General features: G+C 44.5%; 1 protein-coding gene across 16 annotated transcripts in view; it reads left to right on the forward strand.

The window, feature by feature from the left end:
* The window catches only part of LOC139259794 (RNA-binding motif, single-stranded-interacting protein 1-like), a 769,398-nt gene that overhangs the window by 463,050 nt on the left and 284,179 nt on the right, over positions 1 to 22,169 (forward strand). For all 16 annotated transcript variants that reach the window (XM_070875543.1, XM_070875544.1, XM_070875545.1 and 13 more), the window contains one exon: positions 7,769 to 7,938. In XM_070875543.1, the coding sequence (XP_070731644.1) occupies positions 7,769 to 7,938 (170 nt within the window). The remainder of the gene's footprint in view (positions 1 to 7,768; positions 7,939 to 22,169) is intronic.

Here is a 22,169-nt window from a genome sequence, read left to right on the forward strand (position 1 = left end):
TCAGTATCCCTTTCCTGCTTTCTCTCCATATCCCTTGATCCCTTTGGCCGTAAGTGCCATATCTAACTCCCTTTTAAATATATCGAAGGAACTGGCTTCAACAACTTTCTGCGGGAGAGAATTCCATAGGCTAACCACTCTCTGAGTGAAGAAGTTTCTCCTGATCTCGGTCCTAAATGGCTTTCCCCTTATTCTTAGACTGTGACCCCTGGTTCTGGAACTCCCCAGCTTCGGGAACATTCTTCCTGCCTCTAACCTGTCCAATCCCGTCAGAATTTTATGTTTCTATGAGATCCCCTCTTATTCTTCTAAACTCCAGTGGATGTCTCTCCTCATATGTCAGTCCTGCCATCCCGGCAATCAATCTGGTGAACCTTCGCTGTACTCCCTCAATAGCAAGAATGTCCTTCCTCGGATTAGGAGACCAGAATTGAATGCAATATTCCAGGTGTGGCCTCACCAAGGCAATGTACAACTGCAGTAGGACCTCCCTGCTCCTATACTCAAATTCTCTAGCTATGAAGGCCAACATGCCATTTGCCTTCTTCACCGCCTACTGTACCTGCATGCCAAACTTCAATGACTGATGTACCATGACACCCAGGTCTCGTTGCACCTCCCGTTTTCCTAATCTGTCACAATTTAGATAATAATCTGTCGTCCTGTTTTTGCCACCAAACTGGATAACCTCACATTTATCCACATTATACTGCATTTGTCATGCATTTGTCCACTCACCTAACCTGTCCAATTCACCCTGCAGCCTCTTAGCATCCTCCTCACAGCTCACACTGCCATCCAGCTTCGTGTCATCTGCAAACTTGGAGAAATTACATTCAATTCCTTCATCTAAATCATTGATGTATATTGTAAATAGCTGAGGTCCCAGCACTGAACCCTGCGGCACTCCACTGGTCACTGCCTGCCATTCTGAAAAGGACCCGTTTATTCCGACTCTCTGCTTCCTGTCTGCCAACGAGTTCTCTATCCACGTCAGTACATTACCCCCAATACCATGTGCTTTAATTTGACACACGAATCCCTTGTGTGGGACCTTGTCAAAAGCCTTTTGAAAGTCCAAATACACCACATCCACTGGTTCTCCCTTGTCCACTCTACTAGTTTTATCCTCAAAATTCTAGGAGATTTGTCAAGCATGATTTCCCTTTCATAAATCCATGCTGACTTGGACCGATCCTGTCACTGCTTTTCAAATGCGCTGCTATTTCATCTTTAATAATTGATTCCAACATTTTCCCCACCACCGATGTCAGGCTAACCGGTCAATAATTCCCTGTTTTCTCTCTCCTCCCTTTTTTAAAAAAAAAAGTGGTGTTACATTAGCTACCCTCCAATCCATAGGAACTGATCCAGAGTCAATAGAATGTTGGAAAATGATCACCAATGCATCCATTATTTCTACTCTGGGATGCAGCCTATCAGACCCTGGGGATTTATCGGCCTTCAATCCCATCAATTTCCCTAACACAATTTCCTGACTCATAAGGATTTCCTTCAGTTCCTCCTTTTCGCTAGAACCTCGAACTCCTAGTATCTCCGGAAGGTTATTTGTGTCTTCCTTAATGAAGACAGATCCAAGGTATTTGTTCAATTGGTCTGCCATTTCTTTGTTCACAAATATAAATTCACCTGGTTCTGACTGTAAAGGACCTACGTTTGACATATCGGTCTAGAAAGCCGTCCCTAATATACTCCAGGAAATCCTCCTTCACCGCATTGCTACCAGCTTGGTTAGCCCAATTTTTATGTGGATTAAAGTCGCCCATGATAACTGCTGTACCTTTATTGCACGCATCCCTAATTTCCTGTTTGATGCCATCCCCAACCTCACTACTACTGTTTGGTGGTCTGTACACAACTCCCACTAGTGTTTTCTGCCCTTTGCTGCTCTACCCATACCGATTCCACATCATCCATGCTAATGTCCTTTCGTACTATTGCATTAATTTCCTCTTTAACCAGCAATGTCACCCCGCCTCCTTTTCCTTTCTGCCTATCCTTCCTAAATGTTGAATACCCCTGGATGTTGAATTCCCAGCATCGGTCACCCTGGAGCCATGTCTCCATAATCCCAATTATATCATAATTGTTAATAGCTGCCTGCGCAGTTAATTCATCCACCTTATTACGAATACTCCTCACATTGAGGCCCGGAGCCTTCAAGCTTGTCTTTTTAGCACTCTTTGTCCCTTTGGAATTTTGCTGTAATGTGGCCCTTTTTGATTTTTGCCTTGGGTTTCTCTGCCCTCCACCTTTACTATTCTCCTTTCTATCTTTTGCTTCTGCCCCCATTTTATTTTCCTCTGTCTCCCTGCATAGGTTCCCATCCCCCTGCCATATTAGTTTAACCCCTCCCCAACAGCACGAGTAAACACCCCCCCTAGGACATTGGTTCTGGTCTTGCCCAGGTGCAGACCATCTGGTTTGTACTGGTCCCAGCTCCCCCTAGCTCCCTAAATTCAGCTTGTAGGACCTCGTCCCGCTTTTTACCTATATCGTTACCTATATGCACACGACAACTGGCTGTTCAGCCTTCCGTTCCAGAATGCCCTGCAGCTGCTCCGAGACATCCTTGACGCTTGCACCAGGGAGACAACATACCATCCTGGTGTCTCGGTTGCAACTGCAGAAACGCCTGTCTATCCCCCTTACAATCGAATCCCCCACCACTATCGCTCTCTCTCTTTTTCCTGTCCTCCTGTGCAGCAGAGCCACCCACGGTGCCATGAACTTGGCTGCTGCTGTCCTCCCCTGGTGAGCCATCTCCCCCCAACAATATCCAAAGCGGTGTATCTGTTTTGGAGGGAGATGACTGCAGGGGACTCCTGCACTGCCTTCCTACTCCTGCTCTGCCTGGTGGTCACCCATCTCCTATCTGCCTTTGTAACCTTTACCTGCAATGCGACCAACTACTGAACGTACTATCCACAACATCCTCAGCATCGCGGATGCTCCAGAGTGATTCGATCCACAGCTCCAATGCCGTCATGTGGTCTAACAGGAGCTGCAGCTGGATACACTTCCCGCATGCATAGTCGTCAGGGACACTGGAAGCATCCCTGATTTCCCACATGGCACAGGAGGAGCATGACACGGGTCTGGGCTCTCCTGCCATGACTTAACCTTTAAAATAACCTCATTTGGCAACAATCCAAAGGTTTCTTACTGACAAGATAAGGAAAAACGAAAAACGAAAAACTACTCACCAATCACTTACCCTCTTGGCTGTGATGTCACACTTCGTTTTCTTTTCCTCCCAGGTCGGGGAGTCAGCACTAGTACATCAGTCATTGAAAGTTGGCATGCAGGTACAGCAGGCAGTGAAAAAGGCAAATGGTATGTTGGCCTTCATAGCTAGGGGATTTGAGTATAGGAGCAGGGAGGTCTTACTGCAGTTGTACAGGGCCTTAGTGAGGCCTCACCTGGAATATTGCGTTCACTTTTAGTCTCCTAATCTGAAGAAGGATGTTCTTGCTATTGAAGGAGTGCAGTGAAGGTTCACCAGACTGATTCCCAGGATGGCAGGACTGATATGAGGAGAGACTGGATCGACTGGGTCTGTAGTCACTGGAGTTTAGACGGATGAGAGGGGATCTCATAGAAACACACAAAATTCTGATGGGACTGGACAGGTTAGATGCAGGAAGAATGTTGCCGATGTTGGGGAAGTCCAGAACCAGGGGACATAGTCTAAGGATAAGGGAAAAGCCATTTAGGACTGAGATGAGGAGAATCTTCTTCAGTCAGGGAGTTGTTAACCTGTGGAATTCCCTGCCGCAGAGAGTTGATGCTAGTTTATTGGATATATTCAAGAGGGAGTTAGATATGGCCCTTACGGCTATAGGGATCAAGGGGTATGGAGAGAAAGCAGGAAAGGGATACTGAGGTGAATGATCAGCCATGATCTTATTGAATGGTGGTGCAGGCTTGAAGGGCGGAATGGCCTACTCCTGCACCTATTTTCTATGTAACTAAGACAGATGACAGCATATACTTCATTGACACAGGAGACGAGAAGAAAGATCTGCTCCAGAATAAAGGAGAATTGAAGCCTCTGTGGATCAACCTAATTTTGCATTCTACATAATAAGGGTGCAGATTCACCAGAATGATACTGGGGCTAAAATGGTTAAATTATGAGGACAGGTTGCATAATCTCGGCTTTGTATTCCTGTGAATATTATAGGAAGAACTAATTGAGGTGTTTAAGATGATCAAAGGAGTTGATAGGGTAGCTAGAGAGAAACTCTGGTGGGGCCGTCCAGAACAATTAGAGCTGCTAGTTCGCCGTTATCCTGACCGCAATTCTGAGCCGATAACTTTGTTACATAGTCTACATAGAGCACCTTTACGATGCAGTTTATTGCTGCACTTATACAACAGCTACCAATGGAGGCAGCCCAATTTTGGTGACCATGCTGTAATATAAATACGCGTAATCCAAAATGTAGAGATCTACCTCGATGTGGTTCTCCCCTCCTCCCACTATTCTAGTGCCAGCAGCACAATAAAAAAACAGTGACAAGGGCACTGGCTACCGTAAGCTGCCTTTTGCTCTCAGTGGTGGTTGGTAGTACAGTTTTAACCTCGCCCTGTGTGGTACTTCCTCAATATCAGAGAAAATCCAGAAATGTCAAGTCATGATGACTTTTGAACAATCTGCATGTCTCTGGCACCAGCAGCACAAGTGTAGAAAGGGACTGTGTTGTAAATATTCTGTATGGAGACAAGGTAGTACAGTGAGTTTATACACTGGCCTTTCATCTCTGGTACATGAGATTGAATGCTACCGAAACTGATGGATGAAATTTTCCACTGTATCAGCTGTAAAGATCCAATGTAAATAAGTTTGGCAGTCTGAACCTGCTTCTTAGTGGGCAAGGGCTTACAGTACAAAAAACACTAATTGAAAATCTTACTTAGTCCATCGGATGGCTGATACGCAGAATGAAGAAGTGGCATGTTAGTGCAGAAGCTAATCATTTTCTGAGGTTGAGACTACGATATATTGTTCAAGTGGATTAGAGGGAAGTTTATTCTGAAACTATCCTTGCTAGCGTGAACTTGGAGTGCTTGATACTGACACTGGGGGCCCGAAATGAAAAAGCCCAAAGCTTGCCATTTCCCAACATCAGGTTGATGACCTTTCGTCAGGACATCGACCTGAAAATCTTCACTCTGTTTCTCTCTCCACAGATGTAGCCTGACCTGCTGAGTATTTCCAGCATTTTCTGTTTTTCTTTCAGATTTCCAGCATCTGCAGTAGTTTGCTTTTGAATTGATCAAACCTGTCAGAATACCAACTGCCCCAGGAGGATCAATTTTGTCCATCAGATTTGGTATTCTCTTAATATAGGTTGTGCTGAAAGCTCACTTTGCCTTGCTCCATCCGTTGCATCTAAGGAGGTTTTGTAAATACTCTTATCGTCTTTGATATATTCTCAATAATCTTTGCAGGAATATCATTTTAGAAGTAATTAATGTGCAACATTTTAGAAAACAAATCATGTATTGATTAATCATGGCTGTTAGTATTTGTTTTGTGGCAGCCAATTATTTCTGTGAATATGGATGCTTCAGAAATAAATGGTGCTGAAATTAACATTGAAACATAGAAAATAGGTGCAGGAGTAGGCTATTCGGCCCTTCGAGCCTGCACCACCATTCAACATGATCATGGCTGATCATGCAACTTTAGTACCCCATTCCTGCTTTCTCTCCATACCCCTTGATCCCTTTAGTCGTAAGGGTCACATCTAACACCCTTTTGAATATATCCCCAGGAATGGGGTACTAATGAACTGGCCTCAACAACTTTCTGTAGTAGAGAATTCCACAGATTCACAATTCTCTGAGTGAAGAAGTTTCACCTCATCTCGGTTCTAAATGGCTTACCCCTTATCCTTAGACTGTGATCCCCGGTTCTGGACTTCCCCAATATCAGGAATATTCTTCCTGCATCTAACCTGCCCAATCCCATCAGAATTTTATGTGTTTCTGTGAGACCCCCTCTCATTCTTCTAAATTCCAGTGAATATAAGCCTAGTTGATCCAGTCTTTCTTCATATGTCAGTCCTGCCATCCCGGGAATCAGTCTGGTGAATCTTCGCTGCACTCCCTGAATAGCAAGAATGTCCTTCCTCAGATTAGGAGACCAAAACTGTACACAATATTCAAGGTATGGCCTCACCAAGGCCCTGTACAACAGCATTAAGACTTCCCTGCTCCTATACTCTCATCCTCTCGCTATGAAGGCCAACATCTCACTTGCCTCCTTCACCGCCTGCTGTACCTGCATGCCAACTTTCAATGACTGATGTACCATGCCACCCAGGTCTCATTGCATCTCACCTTTTCCTAATCTGTCACCATTCAGATAATATTCTGCCTTCCTGTTTTTGCCACCAAAGTGGATAACCTCACATTTATCCACATTATACTGCATTGCCATGCATTTGCCCACTCACCTAACCTGTCCAAGTCCCCCTGCAGCCTCTTGGCATCCTCCTCGCAGCTCGCACTGCCACTCAGCTTAGTGCCATCTGAAAACTTGGAGATATTACGTTCAATTCCTTCGTCTAAATCATTAATGTATATTGTAAATAGCCGGGGCCCCAGCACTGAACCTTGCGGTACCCCACTAGTCACTGCCTGCCATTCTGAAAAGGACCTGTTTATTCCTACTCTTTGCTTCCTTTCTGCCAACCAGTTCTCTATCCACGTCAATACATTACCCCCAATCTCATGTGCTTTAAGTTTTAAATTAAGTTTATATTTGGTGTCGTAGAATAAATTACCCTTTCCTTCAGGGATCTTTTCTGATGTTTATTGAGGCCCATGTTTCCAGATTGATCAGATCTGGTTTTTGGATATGAAGAAATCCTGCTAGGGAGAAATACTACATATTCTGATGATGCACAGTTTCATATCTAAAAGACACGGTTGATCGTATTTCTACCTTTTTGTATGGTTCATCCCCCAATATGCTTTGCACAGCTCCTTTTCTAAATGTTCCAATATACTCTTTATATTCATGCAGCAAGAATTGTGGAATGCTGCTGGGAATTGTTAATCTGATCTATTCTCATTATAAGCAGTACAATTATCTCGAGTGATGAGGGTGACGGGGCTAGTCTGTCCTTCCAATAATGTTCCCTCATTCTCACTGCATGAGCAGGACGAAGGCCAGGACAGAGCACTTGAGTATATCAGTTGGATGGGAGGGACAATTTTTGACAGGAATGAGGGGGCAGCAAGGGAGTGACAGCAGACATACTCTGAGAAGTTAGCATTGTGTTCATATTTTCCAGCACAAAAGCATGTTACGGCTTACTGTCTTTTTTAGCTTGGCAATTAAATTGAAAACAATGGATAGGAAGAGTAATTAGAAAGCAGTTGTATAATCAAGTCATTTAATAAATATTGTAATTGGTGCGAATGAAAATGTTTACAATCATCATCTGAACCCAAGACCAGATTGTAGGCTTACGTTGGTATTTGCATTTATTTACAATATACACTTTCAGTTTTTGTGCTAGCAGCAGTGAGTACACACAACAGCAGGGTCTGTGTTTTTGATCGTTGTCATTCATGCATGCAACATTATCACTGAAGGATTATTAAGAAACACTCGCGATTGAAATTCTATGTCCAGTATATATTACAAATATGCAATTTGCCTATTGGGTTTAATAAATAATCTGAATAAAGTTCAATGCATTAAAATTAAGTATACTTTTTTTTACAGCAACCCTGTGCACCCACCTCCCATCCAATGGCTCCACCCAGTCCCCTCAGCAACAACAACAGTAGTGGCAGCAATAATGCAGGATGGGAACAGCTCAGTAAGACAAACCTTTACATCAGAGGACTGCCACCAGGCACCACTGACCAAGATTTGGTGAAACTCTGCCAGCCGTAAGTAATCTAAACATCCTATTCTAAGCAGTCAGTTCCATTGGTTGTTATGGTTCAATTAAATTTCAGCATTATTAGAATAGGTTTTTTGATATTTAAATAATCTGTATAATTACGCATACTAGAATTGACTCAAATGAGAGCAGTTGGGGTCATTTTGTAAATGACAGAAATGCTTCTACTTTAGTTGTGTATGCCATTTAGACAGTCTTAGAGCTCCAAACCACTATCGACTAAATGTATCAAGCTGCAGAATGGTATCACTGAATAATTTGATTTCCTTGGATTATAATTTAGAAACTATTAATACAAGAAAAAATAATTCCCTGTAAAATAATCAATCGATATTGAACAATTAACAACTGAATTTGTCAGGAAATAGTGCCATTTTACACACAGGCTGCTGATTGGTTGGTTGTAACACTGATGCACAACTAAAATTATCATAAAACATTAAACAAATTAAAATGGTTTTTCAGTGACCACCTGTTGCTTAAAAGGAGATAACTTTAGGGAGAAGTATTTTCAATGTAAAATACTCTTATTTTTAAAAAGTCTTCTATCCTGTAGGATAAATTAAACATATTGCTGCAGCTCTATGAACAATTTCATGTCTCAAATTCAAAGCAGAGCTGCTTTGGTGACGTAAACAAGCAACTTCACCGAATCCAATGATGAGTGACCTTTTTGGTACCATTAAAAGGCTTCAGCATTGAATAAGTATGTAGCGGTTTGAAGTTTCCATTCTCTAATGTGTCATAATCTCCCCTCCAAAAACGGATATACTTTGAATGCAGCAGCAATGATGTGTCGCACCAGAAGATTCAAGGAAGGAAAGCAAAAAAGTGGAAGTACAGTATTGATATAGAAAAGTTGCCATTGTAACTTTTTTTTAGTCAAAATTTATTTCATGTTCTAGATCCAAACTGTTGTACTGCTTAGTGCATGATCCATTTGTGACATTCATTTCTGTAGATCACTCACGAGTATGGGGCTTTTACAGTAATATTACTAACGATGGGGTCCCAAATATTGCTTTGAACATCTAGTTGTAAATGCCTGCTATCAACATTTCAAAAAGAAACCATTAGGATCTGTTTAGCTGTAAAGAAAAGAAGACTTCTATGGAGCATCAGTTAATTGTTTACAGGTTACAAGATACCTTCATGGTTTTCTTTGTATAACAAACTTTTCCAGAAGATTAATCCTCCTGACTTGAAAAGTCTGTCTCTGCCTGTATGTTTTGTCTGTGTATATACCTCTGCAGGGGTCCTGCAAGTTGTTAATATGTTTGTTGGGAATGGGAGGTGGGGGGCGGGGGGGGGGGGGGATGGCGACAAGGAAGGGAGTAAATTAGCTACCAGATGTCCTTGGGTTTTGAGCTCAGGTTAAATCCACATAGAAACATAGAAATGTACAGCGCAGAAGGAGGCCATTTCGGCCTATCGTGTCCGCACTGGCGGACAAAGAGCCACATGGACCACGGTCAGCAGCCCTGAAGGTTACATATAAACCAATGAACAATGGCGGAAAGGTAAAGAGCATCTGGTCCAACCAGTCTGCCCCACACAACTGTGATACTGCATCGCAACATTTTATACTCCACCCCAAACTCATCTCCAGTCTGGCTGGACTCAACCTCAAGTCCTCCAACAACATTTGTATTTATATAGCACCTCTTAACATAATAAGACATCCCGAGGTACTTCACAGAAGCATAATCAGACAATAATTGACACCGAGCCAAAGAAAGAAAGACTTGCATTTATATAGTGCCTTTCACGACCACCAGACGTTCCAAAGCGTTTTACACCCAATTAAGTACTTTTTGAAGTGTAGTCACTGTTGTAATGTAGGAAATGCGGCAGCCAATTTCTGCACAGCAAGCTCTCACAAACAGCAATGTGATAACGACCACATAATCTGTTTGTGATGTTGATTGAAGGATAAATATTGGCTAGGACACCGGGGATAACTCCCTTGTAATTTGAAATAGTGCCATAGGATCTTTTACATCCACTGAGCAAGCTGATGGGGCCTCGGTTTAACGTCTCATCCGAAAGATGGCACCTCCGACAGTGTAGCACTCCCTCAGTACTGCACTAGTGTGTCAGACTAGATTTTTGTGCTCAAGTCCCTGGAGTGGGTCTTGAACCCACAAGCTTCTGACTGAGAGGCAAGGGTGCTAGCAACTTGAGCCATGGCTGACACAGACTGGAAGAAGGAGACAGTAGGACAGGTGACCAAAAGCTTGGTCAAAGAGGTAGGTTTTAATGAGCGTCTTCGGAGGAGAGGTGAAGAGGCAATGGGGTTTAGGGAGGTTAGGGCCTAGACATCTGAAGACATGGCCGCCAGTGGTGGGAAGAGGCCAGAATTGGAGGACACAGTCCTCGTAGATTTGTAGGGCTGGAGGAGACTACAGAAATAATGAAGGATTTGAACACAAGAGAAAGCTTAATGCTGTAAAGCAGTATGCAACATCATCTGCAAACTATGCAGATGACATCCAGCTCTACTTCTCCTCTACCTCTTTCAACTCCATTGTCTCTTTGTTGTCAAACTATGTTTCCAACACCCAGTCTTTGATAAGCCTAAATTTCCATCAGCTAAACATTGTTAAGACCTAAACCAATGTTTTTGACACCACAAACTCCATACCCTTCCCACCAATTCCATTGCCCTCCTTGGCCACTGCCTCAGGCTGAACAGACTGTTAGCAACCTCAACATCCTTCTCAACTCTGAGCTGAGTTTCAGACCCCATATACTCTCCATCACAAAGATAGCTTACTTCCACCTCTAACATTTCCTTCCTCAGCCTGCTTCTGAAACCCTCCTTTGTCACCTCCAGACTATGATTCCAATGCTCTGCTCATCTGCCTCACATCCTCCACCCTCTCCAAACTTCAGCTCATCCAAAACTGTGTTGCCCATACCCTATCCTACATTGCCCCTGTCCTCACTGACCTACACTGGCTCCAGTACTCCAACATTTCAAATTTAAAATGATTGTGCTTGTGTTTAAATCCTTGTGTTTAAATCCTATCACAGCCTTCCACCTCCCTCGTCTGTAAACTCCTCCAACTCTACACCCCACACCCCCTCCAAACTTTCCATTCCTCTAATTCGCCTCTTGAGAATCTCCCCCCTCCTTTGCCTCACTTGGCCATGCTTTCAACTGCCTAGAACCCGAGCTCTGGATTCCTTCCCTAAGCTTCACTACTTCTCTCTCCTCTTTTAACACCCTTCCTAAAACCCACCCCTTTGACCAAGCTGTTGGTCTCCCCTCCTAATATCTTCTTCTTTGGCTTGACATCCATTTCTGCCTGATTACGCCACTTGAGATTTTTTTTTCAACGTTAAAGACCATATATAAATGCCGTTGTAGTTGTGTTACCCGAAACTTACCAAATTAGCTACTTAAATTCTGAGACAACTCCCTTTCAAGACATAATGGGAATTTCACTTCAAAATCCAGTTGGAACTGCACAAGATAAAAGTTCACGGGGTTGGGGCTAATATATTAGCATGGATAGAGGATTAGCTAACTAGCAGAAAACAGAGAGTCGGAACTAGCAGAAAACAGAGAGTCGGGATAAATGGATCATTTTCCAGTTGGCTAACAGTGACTAGTGGGGTGTCGCAGGGATCGGTGTTGGGGCCTCAACTATTTACAATCTATATTAATGACTTGGATGAAAGGACCGAGTGTAATGTAGCCAAGTTTGCTGATGATACAAAACTGGGTGGGAAAGCAAATTGTGAGGAGGACACAGAAAATGTGCAAAGGGATATAGACAGGCTCAGTAAGTGGGCAAAAATTTGGCAGATGGAGTATAATGTGGGAAAATGTGAGGTTATCCACTTTGGCAGAAAAAATAGAAAAGCAAATTATAATTTAAATGGAGAAAAATTGCAAAGTGCTGCAGTACAGAGGAACCTGTGGGTCCTTGTGCATGAAACACAAAAAGCTAGTATGCAGGTACAGCATGTAATCAGGAAGGCAAATGGAATGTTGGCCTTAATTGTAAGGGGGATAGAGTATAAAAGTAGAGATATCCTGCTACAACTGTACAGGGTATTGGTGAGGCCACACCCAGAGTACTGCATACAGTTTTGGTCTCCGTACTTAAGGAAGGATATACTTGCATTGGAGGCAGTTCAGAGAAGGTTCACTCGGTTGATTCTGCCGATGAGGTGGTTGTCTTATGAAGATAGGTTGAGTAGATTGGGCCTGTACTCATTGGAGTTCAGAAGAATGAGCAGTGATCTTATCGAAACATATAAGATAATGAGGAGGCTTGACAAGGTATATACAGAGAGGATATTTCCACTCATAGGGGAAACTAAAACTAGGGGACATAGTCTCAGAATAAGGGGCTGTCCATTTAAAACTGAGATGAGGAGAAATTTTTTCTGAGGGTTGTAAATCTGTGGAATCCTCTGCCCCAGAGAGCTGTAGAGGCTTGGTTATTGAATATATTTAAGGTGGAGATAGACAGATTTTTGAGCAATAAGGCAAAAACACCAAGGCAGAATATTATCTGAATTGTGGCAGATTAGGAAAAGGGGAGGTGCAATGAGACCTGGGTGTCATGGTACATCAGTCATTGAAAGTTGGCATGCAGGTACAGCAGATGGAGAAGAAGGCAAATGGTATGTTGACCTTCATAGCTAGGGGATTTGAGTTTTGGAGCAGGGAGGTCTTACTGCAGCTGTATAGGGCCTTAGTGAGGCCTCACCTGGAATATTGTGTTGAGTTTTGGTCTCCTAATCTGAGGAAGGACGTTCTTGCTATTGAGGGAATGCAGCGAAGGTTCACCAGACTGATTCCCGGGGAATCTGGAGTTTAGAAGGATGAGAAGGGATCTCAGAAAAATATAAAATTCTGACGGGACTGAACAGGTTAGATGCAGGAAGAATGTTCCCGATGATGGGGAATCCAGAACCATGGGACACAGTCCTAGGATAAGGGGTAGGCCATTTAGGACTGATATGAGGAGAAACTTCTTCACTCAGAGAGTTGTTAACCTGTGGAATTGTTGATGCCAGGAGTTGTTGATGCCAAATCATTGGATATATTCAGGAGGGAGTTAGATATGCCCTTGCGGCTAAAGGGATCAACAGGTATGGAGAGAAAGCAGGAAAGGGGTACTGAGGTGAATGATCAGCTATGATGTTATTGAATGGTGGTGCAGGCTCGAAAGGCCGAATGGCCTACTCCTGCACCTATTTTCTATGTTTCTATGTTTAAAGGGTTATGAGGAGCGGGCAGGAAAGTGGAGCTGAGTCCATGATCAGATCAGCCATCATCTTATTAAATGGAGGAACAGGCTCGAGGGGTCAAATAGCCTACTCTGCTCCTATTTCTTATGTTTCTTGTGGAACAAGAAACTTCACCTGGTGTATTCATCACCAGTTGCAGTGATTGTGTTGCTAATTAACAACAAATAAATAATTTATTATCGTGTTGTCGTCTCTGCCCCCATGTCCATTTTTCTGCCCTCTCTTTCTCACTGACTCTCCTTGTTTTTCTTGTCTGTTTTCCCTCGTTCTTTTCTGTCAAACATACACTTTCCCTCATCTCTTCTCTTTGTTTAGCTTCTCTGTCTGAACCAATTTCCCTCACACTTTCTCTCTCAGGTTCTACTGTAAAATGTATAATTTCCTGTTGTATTTTCTCCTGGCTCAACAGGTAAGCAGGCCTGCAACTTTCCCACAAATAGAAACATAGCAAATAGGTGCAGGAGTAGGCCATTCGGCCCTTCGAACCTGCACCGCCATTCAATAAGATCATGGCTGATCATTCCCACAGTACCCCTTTCCTGCTTTCTCTCCATACCCCTTGATCCCTTTAGCTGTAAGGACCATATCCAACTCCCTCTTGAATATATCCAATGAACTGGCATCAACAACTCTCTGCGGCAGGGAATTCCACAGGTTAACATATCTCTGAGTGAAGAAGTTTCTCCTCATCTCAGTCCTAAATGGCCTATCCCTTATCCTAAGACTGTGTCCCCTGGTTCTGGACTTTCACAACATTGGGAATATTCTTCCCGCATCTAACCTGTCCAGTCCCGTCAGAATCTTATACGTTTCTATGAGATTCCCCTCTCATCCTTCTAAACTCCAATGTATAAAGGCCCAGTTGATCCAGTCTCTCCTCATATGTCAATCCAGCCATCCCAGGAATCAGTCTGGTGAACCTTCGCTGCACTCCCTCAAAAGCAAGAACGTCCTTCCTCAGATAAGGAGAACAAAACTGAACACACTATTTCAGGTGAGGTCTCACCAAGGCCCTGTACCACTGCAGTAAGACCTCCCTGCTCCTGTACTCAAATCCCCTAGCTATGAAGGCCAATATACCATTTGCCTCCTTCACCGCCTGCTGTACCTGCATGCCAACTTTCAATGACTGATGAACCATGACATCCAGGTCTCGTTGCACCTCCCCCTTTCCTAATCTGCCGTCATTCAGATAATATTCTGCCTTCGTGTTTTTGCCCCCAAAGTGGATAACCTCACATTTATCCACATTATACTGCATCTGCCTTGCATTTGCCCACTCACCTAACCTGTCCAAGTCACCCTGCAGCCTCTTTACGTCCTCCTCACGGCTCACATCACCACCCAGTTTAGTGTCATCTGCAAACTTGGAGATATTACACTCAATTCCTTCATCTAAATTAATATATATTGTAAAGAGCTGGGGTCCCAGCACTGAGCTCTGCGGCACTCCACTAGTCACTGCCTGCCATTCTGAAAAGGACCCGTTTATCCCGACTCTGCTTCGTGTCTGCCAACCAGTTCTCTATCCACGTCAGTACATTATCCCCAATACCATGTGCTTTGATTTTGCACACCAATCTCTTGTGTGGGACCTTGTCAAAAGCCTTTTGAAAGTCCAAATACACCACATCCACTGGTTCTCCCTTGTCCACTCTGCTAGTTACATCCTCAAAAAATTCCAGAAGATTTGTCAAGCATGATTTCCCTTTCATAAATCCATGCTGACTTGGACCGGTCCTGTCACTGCTTTCCAAATGCACTGCTATTTCATAATGATTGATTCCAACATTTTCCCCACTACTGATGTCAGGCTAACTGGTCTATAATTACCCGTTTTCATTCTCCCTCCTTTTTTAGAGTCCTTGTAATCTGCACTGCAGTTATGTCAAGTTAACATTTATTATAATGTTATTAAAAATTGAAAGAAATGTACCCGATTTTATCAATAAAATTCAATCGCACTTTAGGTAGAAAAGCATCAATTCTAACAGACTTTGATGGCAAGAAGAACAAAGTGAGCATTTCTGCTGCATCTGTGTGGGTTACTCACTAAAATAACACAGGAGTTCTTATCTATTTTTCAGAAGTGTTCTTTTTGTTTTCTTGTATCTATTTTTAGTCCGCTCCCCATACCTGCATAGATCCAGTCTCTTGTCTTCCACGTATAAGTCATCGGTCCCAGTTGAATATTTCTCTTCGTCCATGCTATTTCCAGCACATCTTAATTCAGTTTTCCTCTTTTGTCTTAGAAGTTTATGGTGAGCTCCGGTTCAAGCAGGTTCTCCTTGTGGCTGTATTTTCTGCCCTTTCCTTGTGTCCTTGTTCGCAATTAGGGCCATCTCAGCTGAGTGTGTGAAAGTAGTGGTTAAGAGAACACAAGCTCACAAATAAAGCAATGAGGACCTGAAGAATGAGCAACATAAAACTGAGAGTTTGAGTACAACAGTAAATGTACAAAATAGAATATTAAAAGTGTATAAAACTTGCATTAAAGGACAAAAAATAGGATGAAGCAAGAAAATAAACCATGAAAATTGATTTTAAAAAAAAAGAAAACTTCTGTTGGTCTACTCAGCGAGTTTTATATGATTGAGTGATCTACAGTATAGCACTCAGTGTAGTTGCAGGTTCAACGACCCCCCCACTCCCCCAGGTCTGTGCTGAGTTTGCTTACTTCAGTTATAGTTGGGGTGGGGGGAGGGTGTAGTCATATATTTGGTCTCCGTACCCATTTACTAGGGAGAAGGCTAAATAATCAGCTGCTGTTCTTACTCCTCATCACTTGCTGGTAAGTGCAATATGTAGACATCAGATAAGAACACGAGCAGACAGAGTTGTGATTCCATGCACAATTAAATAGCCTGCTGACAGTTACTGTGGGTAACTTTCAACCTTGGCATGGTGGAATCAGATCAATCATTGAAGTCATGGAAAGGAAAATTGGGTGGGGTGTATAACGGGCAGAAGATCCGATGGGACAGTTTCTGTTCACTCTATTGAGTGGAATGATGCATGAAAAATAGCTGGAGGACTGCTAGCGCCATTGGAATTGTAGCCCAGTGAGAACTAGCTCTTCAGGAGAGGAGGGGACTGAAAGAAATGCACAAGAAAGACACCTCCAAAATCAAATTGCTTTGTGTTGTCTTCAAACACCCAGTTCAGTACTAGCAACTCATTACAGCAAACCACTCTTCTACTGGCTCTCTACTTGGCTTATTCACTAATTCTTTGTCTCCCTTTGGCTATTGGGTACTAACCCGCAGACCTAGGGGCCAAAATTACTCCTATTTTGGGTCTCTGGGAAGTGCTAAGGGGGTGCGATGGCCTTTTCTCCCAGGGGCGAGTGGCGGTGGCGCCTCAATCGAAATTGCCACTGAGATTTTGTTAGCGATTTGCTGGTAGCGTTGTGCCCCGTGGTTTGCGCCTCATGAGGCAAATTGCTCCGCGAGCCATGACGCCTCTTATCCTTCTCCCTCAAATTTGCCATCATCATCCCTCTCCTCAAAAAAAACAACCCTCGATCCCTCTGTCCTTGCAAACTACCGCCCCATCTCCAACCTCCCTTTCCTCTCCAAAATCCTTCAATGTGTTGTCACCTCCCAAATCCTTGTCCATCTTTCCCACAAGGGAAATCATGTTTGACAAATTAGCTGGAGTTCTTTGAGGATGTAATGAGCAGAGTGGATAAGGGGGAACCAGTGGATGTGGTGTATTTGGATTTCCAGAAGACATTCGATAAGGTGGCACCTAAGAGGTTACTACACAAGATAAAAGATCACAGAGTTGGGGGTAATATATTAGCATGAATAAAGGATTGGTTAACTAACAGAAAACAGAGAGTCGGGATAAATGGGTCATTTTCCGGTTGGCAAACAGTAACTAGTGGGGTGCCACAGGGATCGGTGCTGGGGCCTCAATTATTTACAATCTATATTAATGACTTAGATGAAGGGACTGAGTGTAACGTTGCCAAGTTTGCTGATGATACAAAGATGGGTGGGAAAGCAAATTGTGAGGAGGACACACAAAATCTGCGAAGGGATATAGACAGGCTAAGTGAGTGGGCAAAAGTTTGGCAGATGGAGTATAATGCGTGAAAATGTGAGGTTATCCACTTTGACAGAAAAAAATAAAAAAGCAAATTATAATTTAAATGGAGAAAAATTGCAAAGTGCTGCAGTACAGAGGGCCCTGGGGGTCCTTGTGCATGGTGAGGCCACACCTGGAGTACCGTGTACCGTTTTGGTCTCTGTATTTAAGGAAGGATATACTTGCATTGGAGGCTGTTCAGAAGAAGGTTCACTAGGTTGATTCTGGAGATGAAGGGGTTGACTTATGAAGATAGGTTGAGTAGGTTGGGCCTATACTCATTGGAGTTCAGAAGAATGAGGGGTGATCTTATCAAAACATAATGAGGAGGCTAGATAAGGTGGATGCAGAGAGGATATTTCCACTCATAGGGCCCAAGTTTCGGGCCACGCCGAGAACGGCGCAGCCCCGACCTGGACGCCCGTTTTTCGCGCCACAAAGTGCGCCTAAAAAAAACTTCCAGGTTCTCCGGCTCCCTGCAGGTCCTCTGGCCCTCGGCGCGGCGCAGCACGAGCTGTGGGGGGCGGAGCTAGGTCCCTGCGCTGAAAACAGTGCTGGGACCTCTGCACACGCGCGTTACAGTGGGCGCGCATGTGCAGTAGTTCCAGGTGCCCAAAACTGTGTGGGAGGGGCCGAAGCAAGCAGCCCCTGGCCGAATGGCCTCACTGGGGCTGCGTGCATAAGGCTCCACCCACGCCCAGCTCCTGCTTCCTCCCGACTCGACTCCCGCTTCTCCACCCCCCCCGCCCCCCCCCCACTGGTCTGGACCCGACCCGCGCTCCCCCCCGACCCGAACCTCCCTCCCTCCCACCACCCCCCTCGACCCGACCCGCGCTCGCGACCCTTCCCCCCCCCACCCGGACCCGACCCAACCTCCCTTCCCCTCCCCCCGACACGAACTGACCTCCCTCCTCCCGCCCCCCCCGGACCGGCTCCGACCCGCGCTCCTGACCCCGGACCCGACCCGACCCAACGCCACCTACCTGTAAATCTGGTGCTGGGGACGGGCCCTGCCCGAAGTCTTGGGCCCAGCCACCGGGCCCGGCCCATTCAGCCTCCTCCCCCCTCTTCTCCCCCCCCCCCCCCCCCCCGTTCAGCCTTCCTCCCCCCTCCCTACTCCTTTCCTCCCCCCCTTCCCCTTCTCCTCCTCCTACCCCCTTCCCCTTCTCCTCCTCCTCCTCCTCCCCCCTTCTCCCTTCTCCCCCCCCCTTCCTTCCCTCCCCCTCTGCCTCCCTCCCTCCCCTCCCCCTGCCCCCCTCCCTCTCCCTCTACCCCCCTCCTCCCCCTCCCCTCACTGTCAGAAACACAGAGAGTGAGAGATACACACAGACAGAGAGATAGAGACACTGACAGAGACACACTGTGGGGGGTGGGGGGTGGGGGGGGGGCATCCCAGCACGCTGTTGGAGGGCTCCCGGTGCTGCAGTCGGTAAATAGAAAATGTTTTATTTATTGATTTAAAAAAATATATTTCTTCTTAATTTTTTTTGATTGATTTATTGGTTGATTTATTGATGTTTTTATCATTTATTATTGATGATGGCTCTTTATTTGTAAAACTGAAGTGTTTAATGTTTGTAAACTTCCCTTTAAACCCCCCCCCGTTCCCTACGCCTGATTTGTAACCTACGCCTGATTTTCTAAAATGTAGACGAGGTTTTTTCGAGCATACAAAAATCTTCACTTACTCCATTCTAAGTTAGTTTGGAGTAAGTTTTCACTGCCGAAACTTTGAAAACAGGCGTAAGTGGCCGGACACGCCCCCTTTTGAAAAAAAAATTCTGTTCCAAAATGAAACTGTTCTAACTGACTAGAACTGGAGCAAACTAAATGCCGAGAATTTGAATTTCTAAGATACTCCGTTCTACACCAGTTGCTCCAAAAAATCAGGAGCCAACTGAGGCCGAAACTTGGGCCCATAAAAACTAAAACTAGGGGACATAGTCTCACAATTTGAAACTGAATTGAGGAGGAATTTCTTCTCGGGGTTGTAAATCTATGGAATTTTCTGCCCCAGAGAGCTGTGGAGGTTGGGTCACTGAATATATTTAAGGTGGCGATAGACAGATTTTTGAGCGATAAGGGTTATGGGGAGAGGGCAGGGAAGTGGAGCTCAGTCCATGATCAGATCAGCCATGATCTTATTAAATGGTGGAGTAGGCTCGAGAGGCCAGGTGGCCTACTCCTGCTCCTATTTCTTATGTTCTTACGTAATTACTTGTTTGAATCCCTCTAATCCGGTTTCCGCGCCTGCCATAGTACCGAAATGGCTCTCATCAAAGTCACAAATGACAGCCTTTGTGAATGTGACAAAGGCAAACTATCCCTCCTTGTTCTTCTTGACTTGTCTGCAGCCTTTGACACGGTTGATCACTCTATCCTTCTCCAACGCCTCTCCACTGTCGTCCAGCTGGGTGGGAGTGCACTTGCCTGGTTCCATTCTTATCTATCTAATCGTAGCCAAAGAATCACCTGCAACGGCTTCTCTTCCGGTTCCTGCACCATTATCTCTGGGTTACCACATATCCTCAACATAACTAAGACCGCTTATTTCCACTTCTGTAACATTGCCAGTCTCCGCCCTTGCCCCAGCACATCTGCTGAAGCCCTCAAACATGCCTTTGTAGCCTCTAGACTTGACTATTCCAACGCACTCCTGGCTGGTCTCCCACATTCTAACCTACCTAAACGAGAGGTAATCCAAAACTCGGCTGCCCGTGTCCTAAATCGCAACAAGTCCCACTCATTCATCACCCATGTGCTCGCTGACCTACATTGGCTTCCGGTTAAGCAACGCCTTGACTTCAAAATTCTCATCCTTATTTTCAAATCCCTCCATGGCCTAGGCCCTCCCTAGCTCCGTAATCTCCTCCATTCCCACAACGCCCCGAGATGTCTGCCCTCTAATTCTGCCCTCCTGAACATCCCTGATTATAATCGCTCAACCATTGGTGGCGGTGCCTTCTGTTGCCTAGGCCCCAAGCTCTGGAATTCCCTGCCATGCCTCTCCGTCTCTCTACTTCTCTTTCCTCCTTTAAGATGCTCCTTAAAACATACCTCTTTGACCAAGCCTGTGCTGATTTCTACATGTGCAGCTCTGTGTCAACTTTTTAGCACATAATACTCCTGTGAAGCGCCAAGCGACATTTCACTACGTCGAAGGCGCTATATAAATACAAGTTGTTGTTGTTGTCTTACCTTCGGCCATGATTTTGATATGGCTGCTCTGCTGCTGGGGCGATCAGCGCAGTTCTCCTTTCAACTCTCCTGTTGCTGTTGTCAGTGTCACCCCCTCTTGATGTCCTGTGGCTGGTGGCCTGCTCCCTGTCCTACACACAAAACTGGAGAAAACTTTTGTCGATTGTATAGCCTTGTTCCTTTATCATTGTTTGTGGAGCCAAACATAAATTTTTTTTTCTTTTCTAGGGCCAAATTTCTGGCCATGTTCAATCCTTCTTCCTTCATGGGGTGAAAATTTGTACTCCAGTCAATGGTGTACTCCCATCGCTCTGCAACACGTTGCTGCCTGCAGTGTTGAAAGCTAGAGTGAGAGAGAGGCTCTTTTATTTTTTAAAAAGCTAACCAATGGAAAGTTGAAGAAAAAATGTTGGTATTTAACTTGTAAACCATGCCTCAATCAATAGGGTTCTGTATACAGACCTCCAACCAAGTTCCGACCTCTATTCTAATCAGGCCCCAGTCTCCGACCTCCTCCCACCAGCCAGACTCCCATGTCCTGCTGTCAGAGTCCGTACCTCTGCGTGGTTCATTTTTGCAATTTAAGGCTGAATTCTGTAGTAATGCTGCCTTCCAAAGTGATACCCATCTGACTCTGGATTGACCTAATTCTATAGCCTCCTACAGAAAGAACGAACTTGCATTTATCTAGTGCCATCACAACTTCAGGATGTCTCAAACGCTTTACAACCAATTAAGTACGTTTTGAAGTATAGGCCTTCTTGTAATGCAGCCAATTTAGGCACTGGAAGATCCCACAAATAGCAATGAGATAATGACAAAATAATCTGTTTCAGATGTAGGATGAAGGATTAATATTGACCAGGACTTTTTCTGGGATTGGTAATTGCCTATAACTGGACTTCATTATACTGCTGTCTCTTTGCCCTCAGTTTTTCTTCCCTTCTATGTGATCTATCTAAGACCACTGCACTTTTCTGCTGATTTCTCTGTCATGTCAATGTAACCGAGATTCCCTCCATGTCCACTTGTGTGTGTATCCTGGCTGCCATTCTGGATGCATATCCAAGTCCACTGTGCTTTTTTCTATTTTTCCATTGGATCTTTGAGGTGTGAAGCCTTTAAAGAGGTGTGACTCTACAGACACTTACTAGGTGCAAAACCTTTTTTGTATAAATAAATATGATTAATAAGTGATTGCTCAGTCAGTATTTCTCTCTTTCTTTTTTTCTGAACTTGGGCATTGCTTTAAATTAAGAGCTGGGATTTAAAAACTAAACATAGATAATATTTTCTAACTTGAAAACGTAATTAATTAAATCAAATATTTTAGAGATGGCAGGGCAGGTGATGTGTTGCAGTTGCAGCATGTGGAAGCTGGTGGGTACCAGTTTGATCCACGGCAACCACATCTGCAGTAAGTGTTGGCTGTTTGAGGAACTTCGGCTCCGAGTTGATGAGCTGGAGTCCGAGCTTCAGACACTGACCCATCAGGGAGGGGAGAGTCACTGGGACACTGTGTTCCAGCAGGGAGTCACACCCTTCAGATTAAATAATTCAAATTTGGTCCGTGGTCAGGGACAGGAGGGTGTGACTATGAGTGAGGCAGGTATGGGGATCCAGGATAGAGTGATGGAGGAACCTCAGCCCTTGCTC

This window comes from Pristiophorus japonicus, chromosome 3 (genome assembly GCF_044704955.1).
Source record: "Pristiophorus japonicus isolate sPriJap1 chromosome 3, sPriJap1.hap1, whole genome shotgun sequence".
In the NCBI taxonomy this organism is placed as follows: domain Eukaryota; kingdom Metazoa; phylum Chordata; class Chondrichthyes; family Pristiophoridae; genus Pristiophorus; species Pristiophorus japonicus.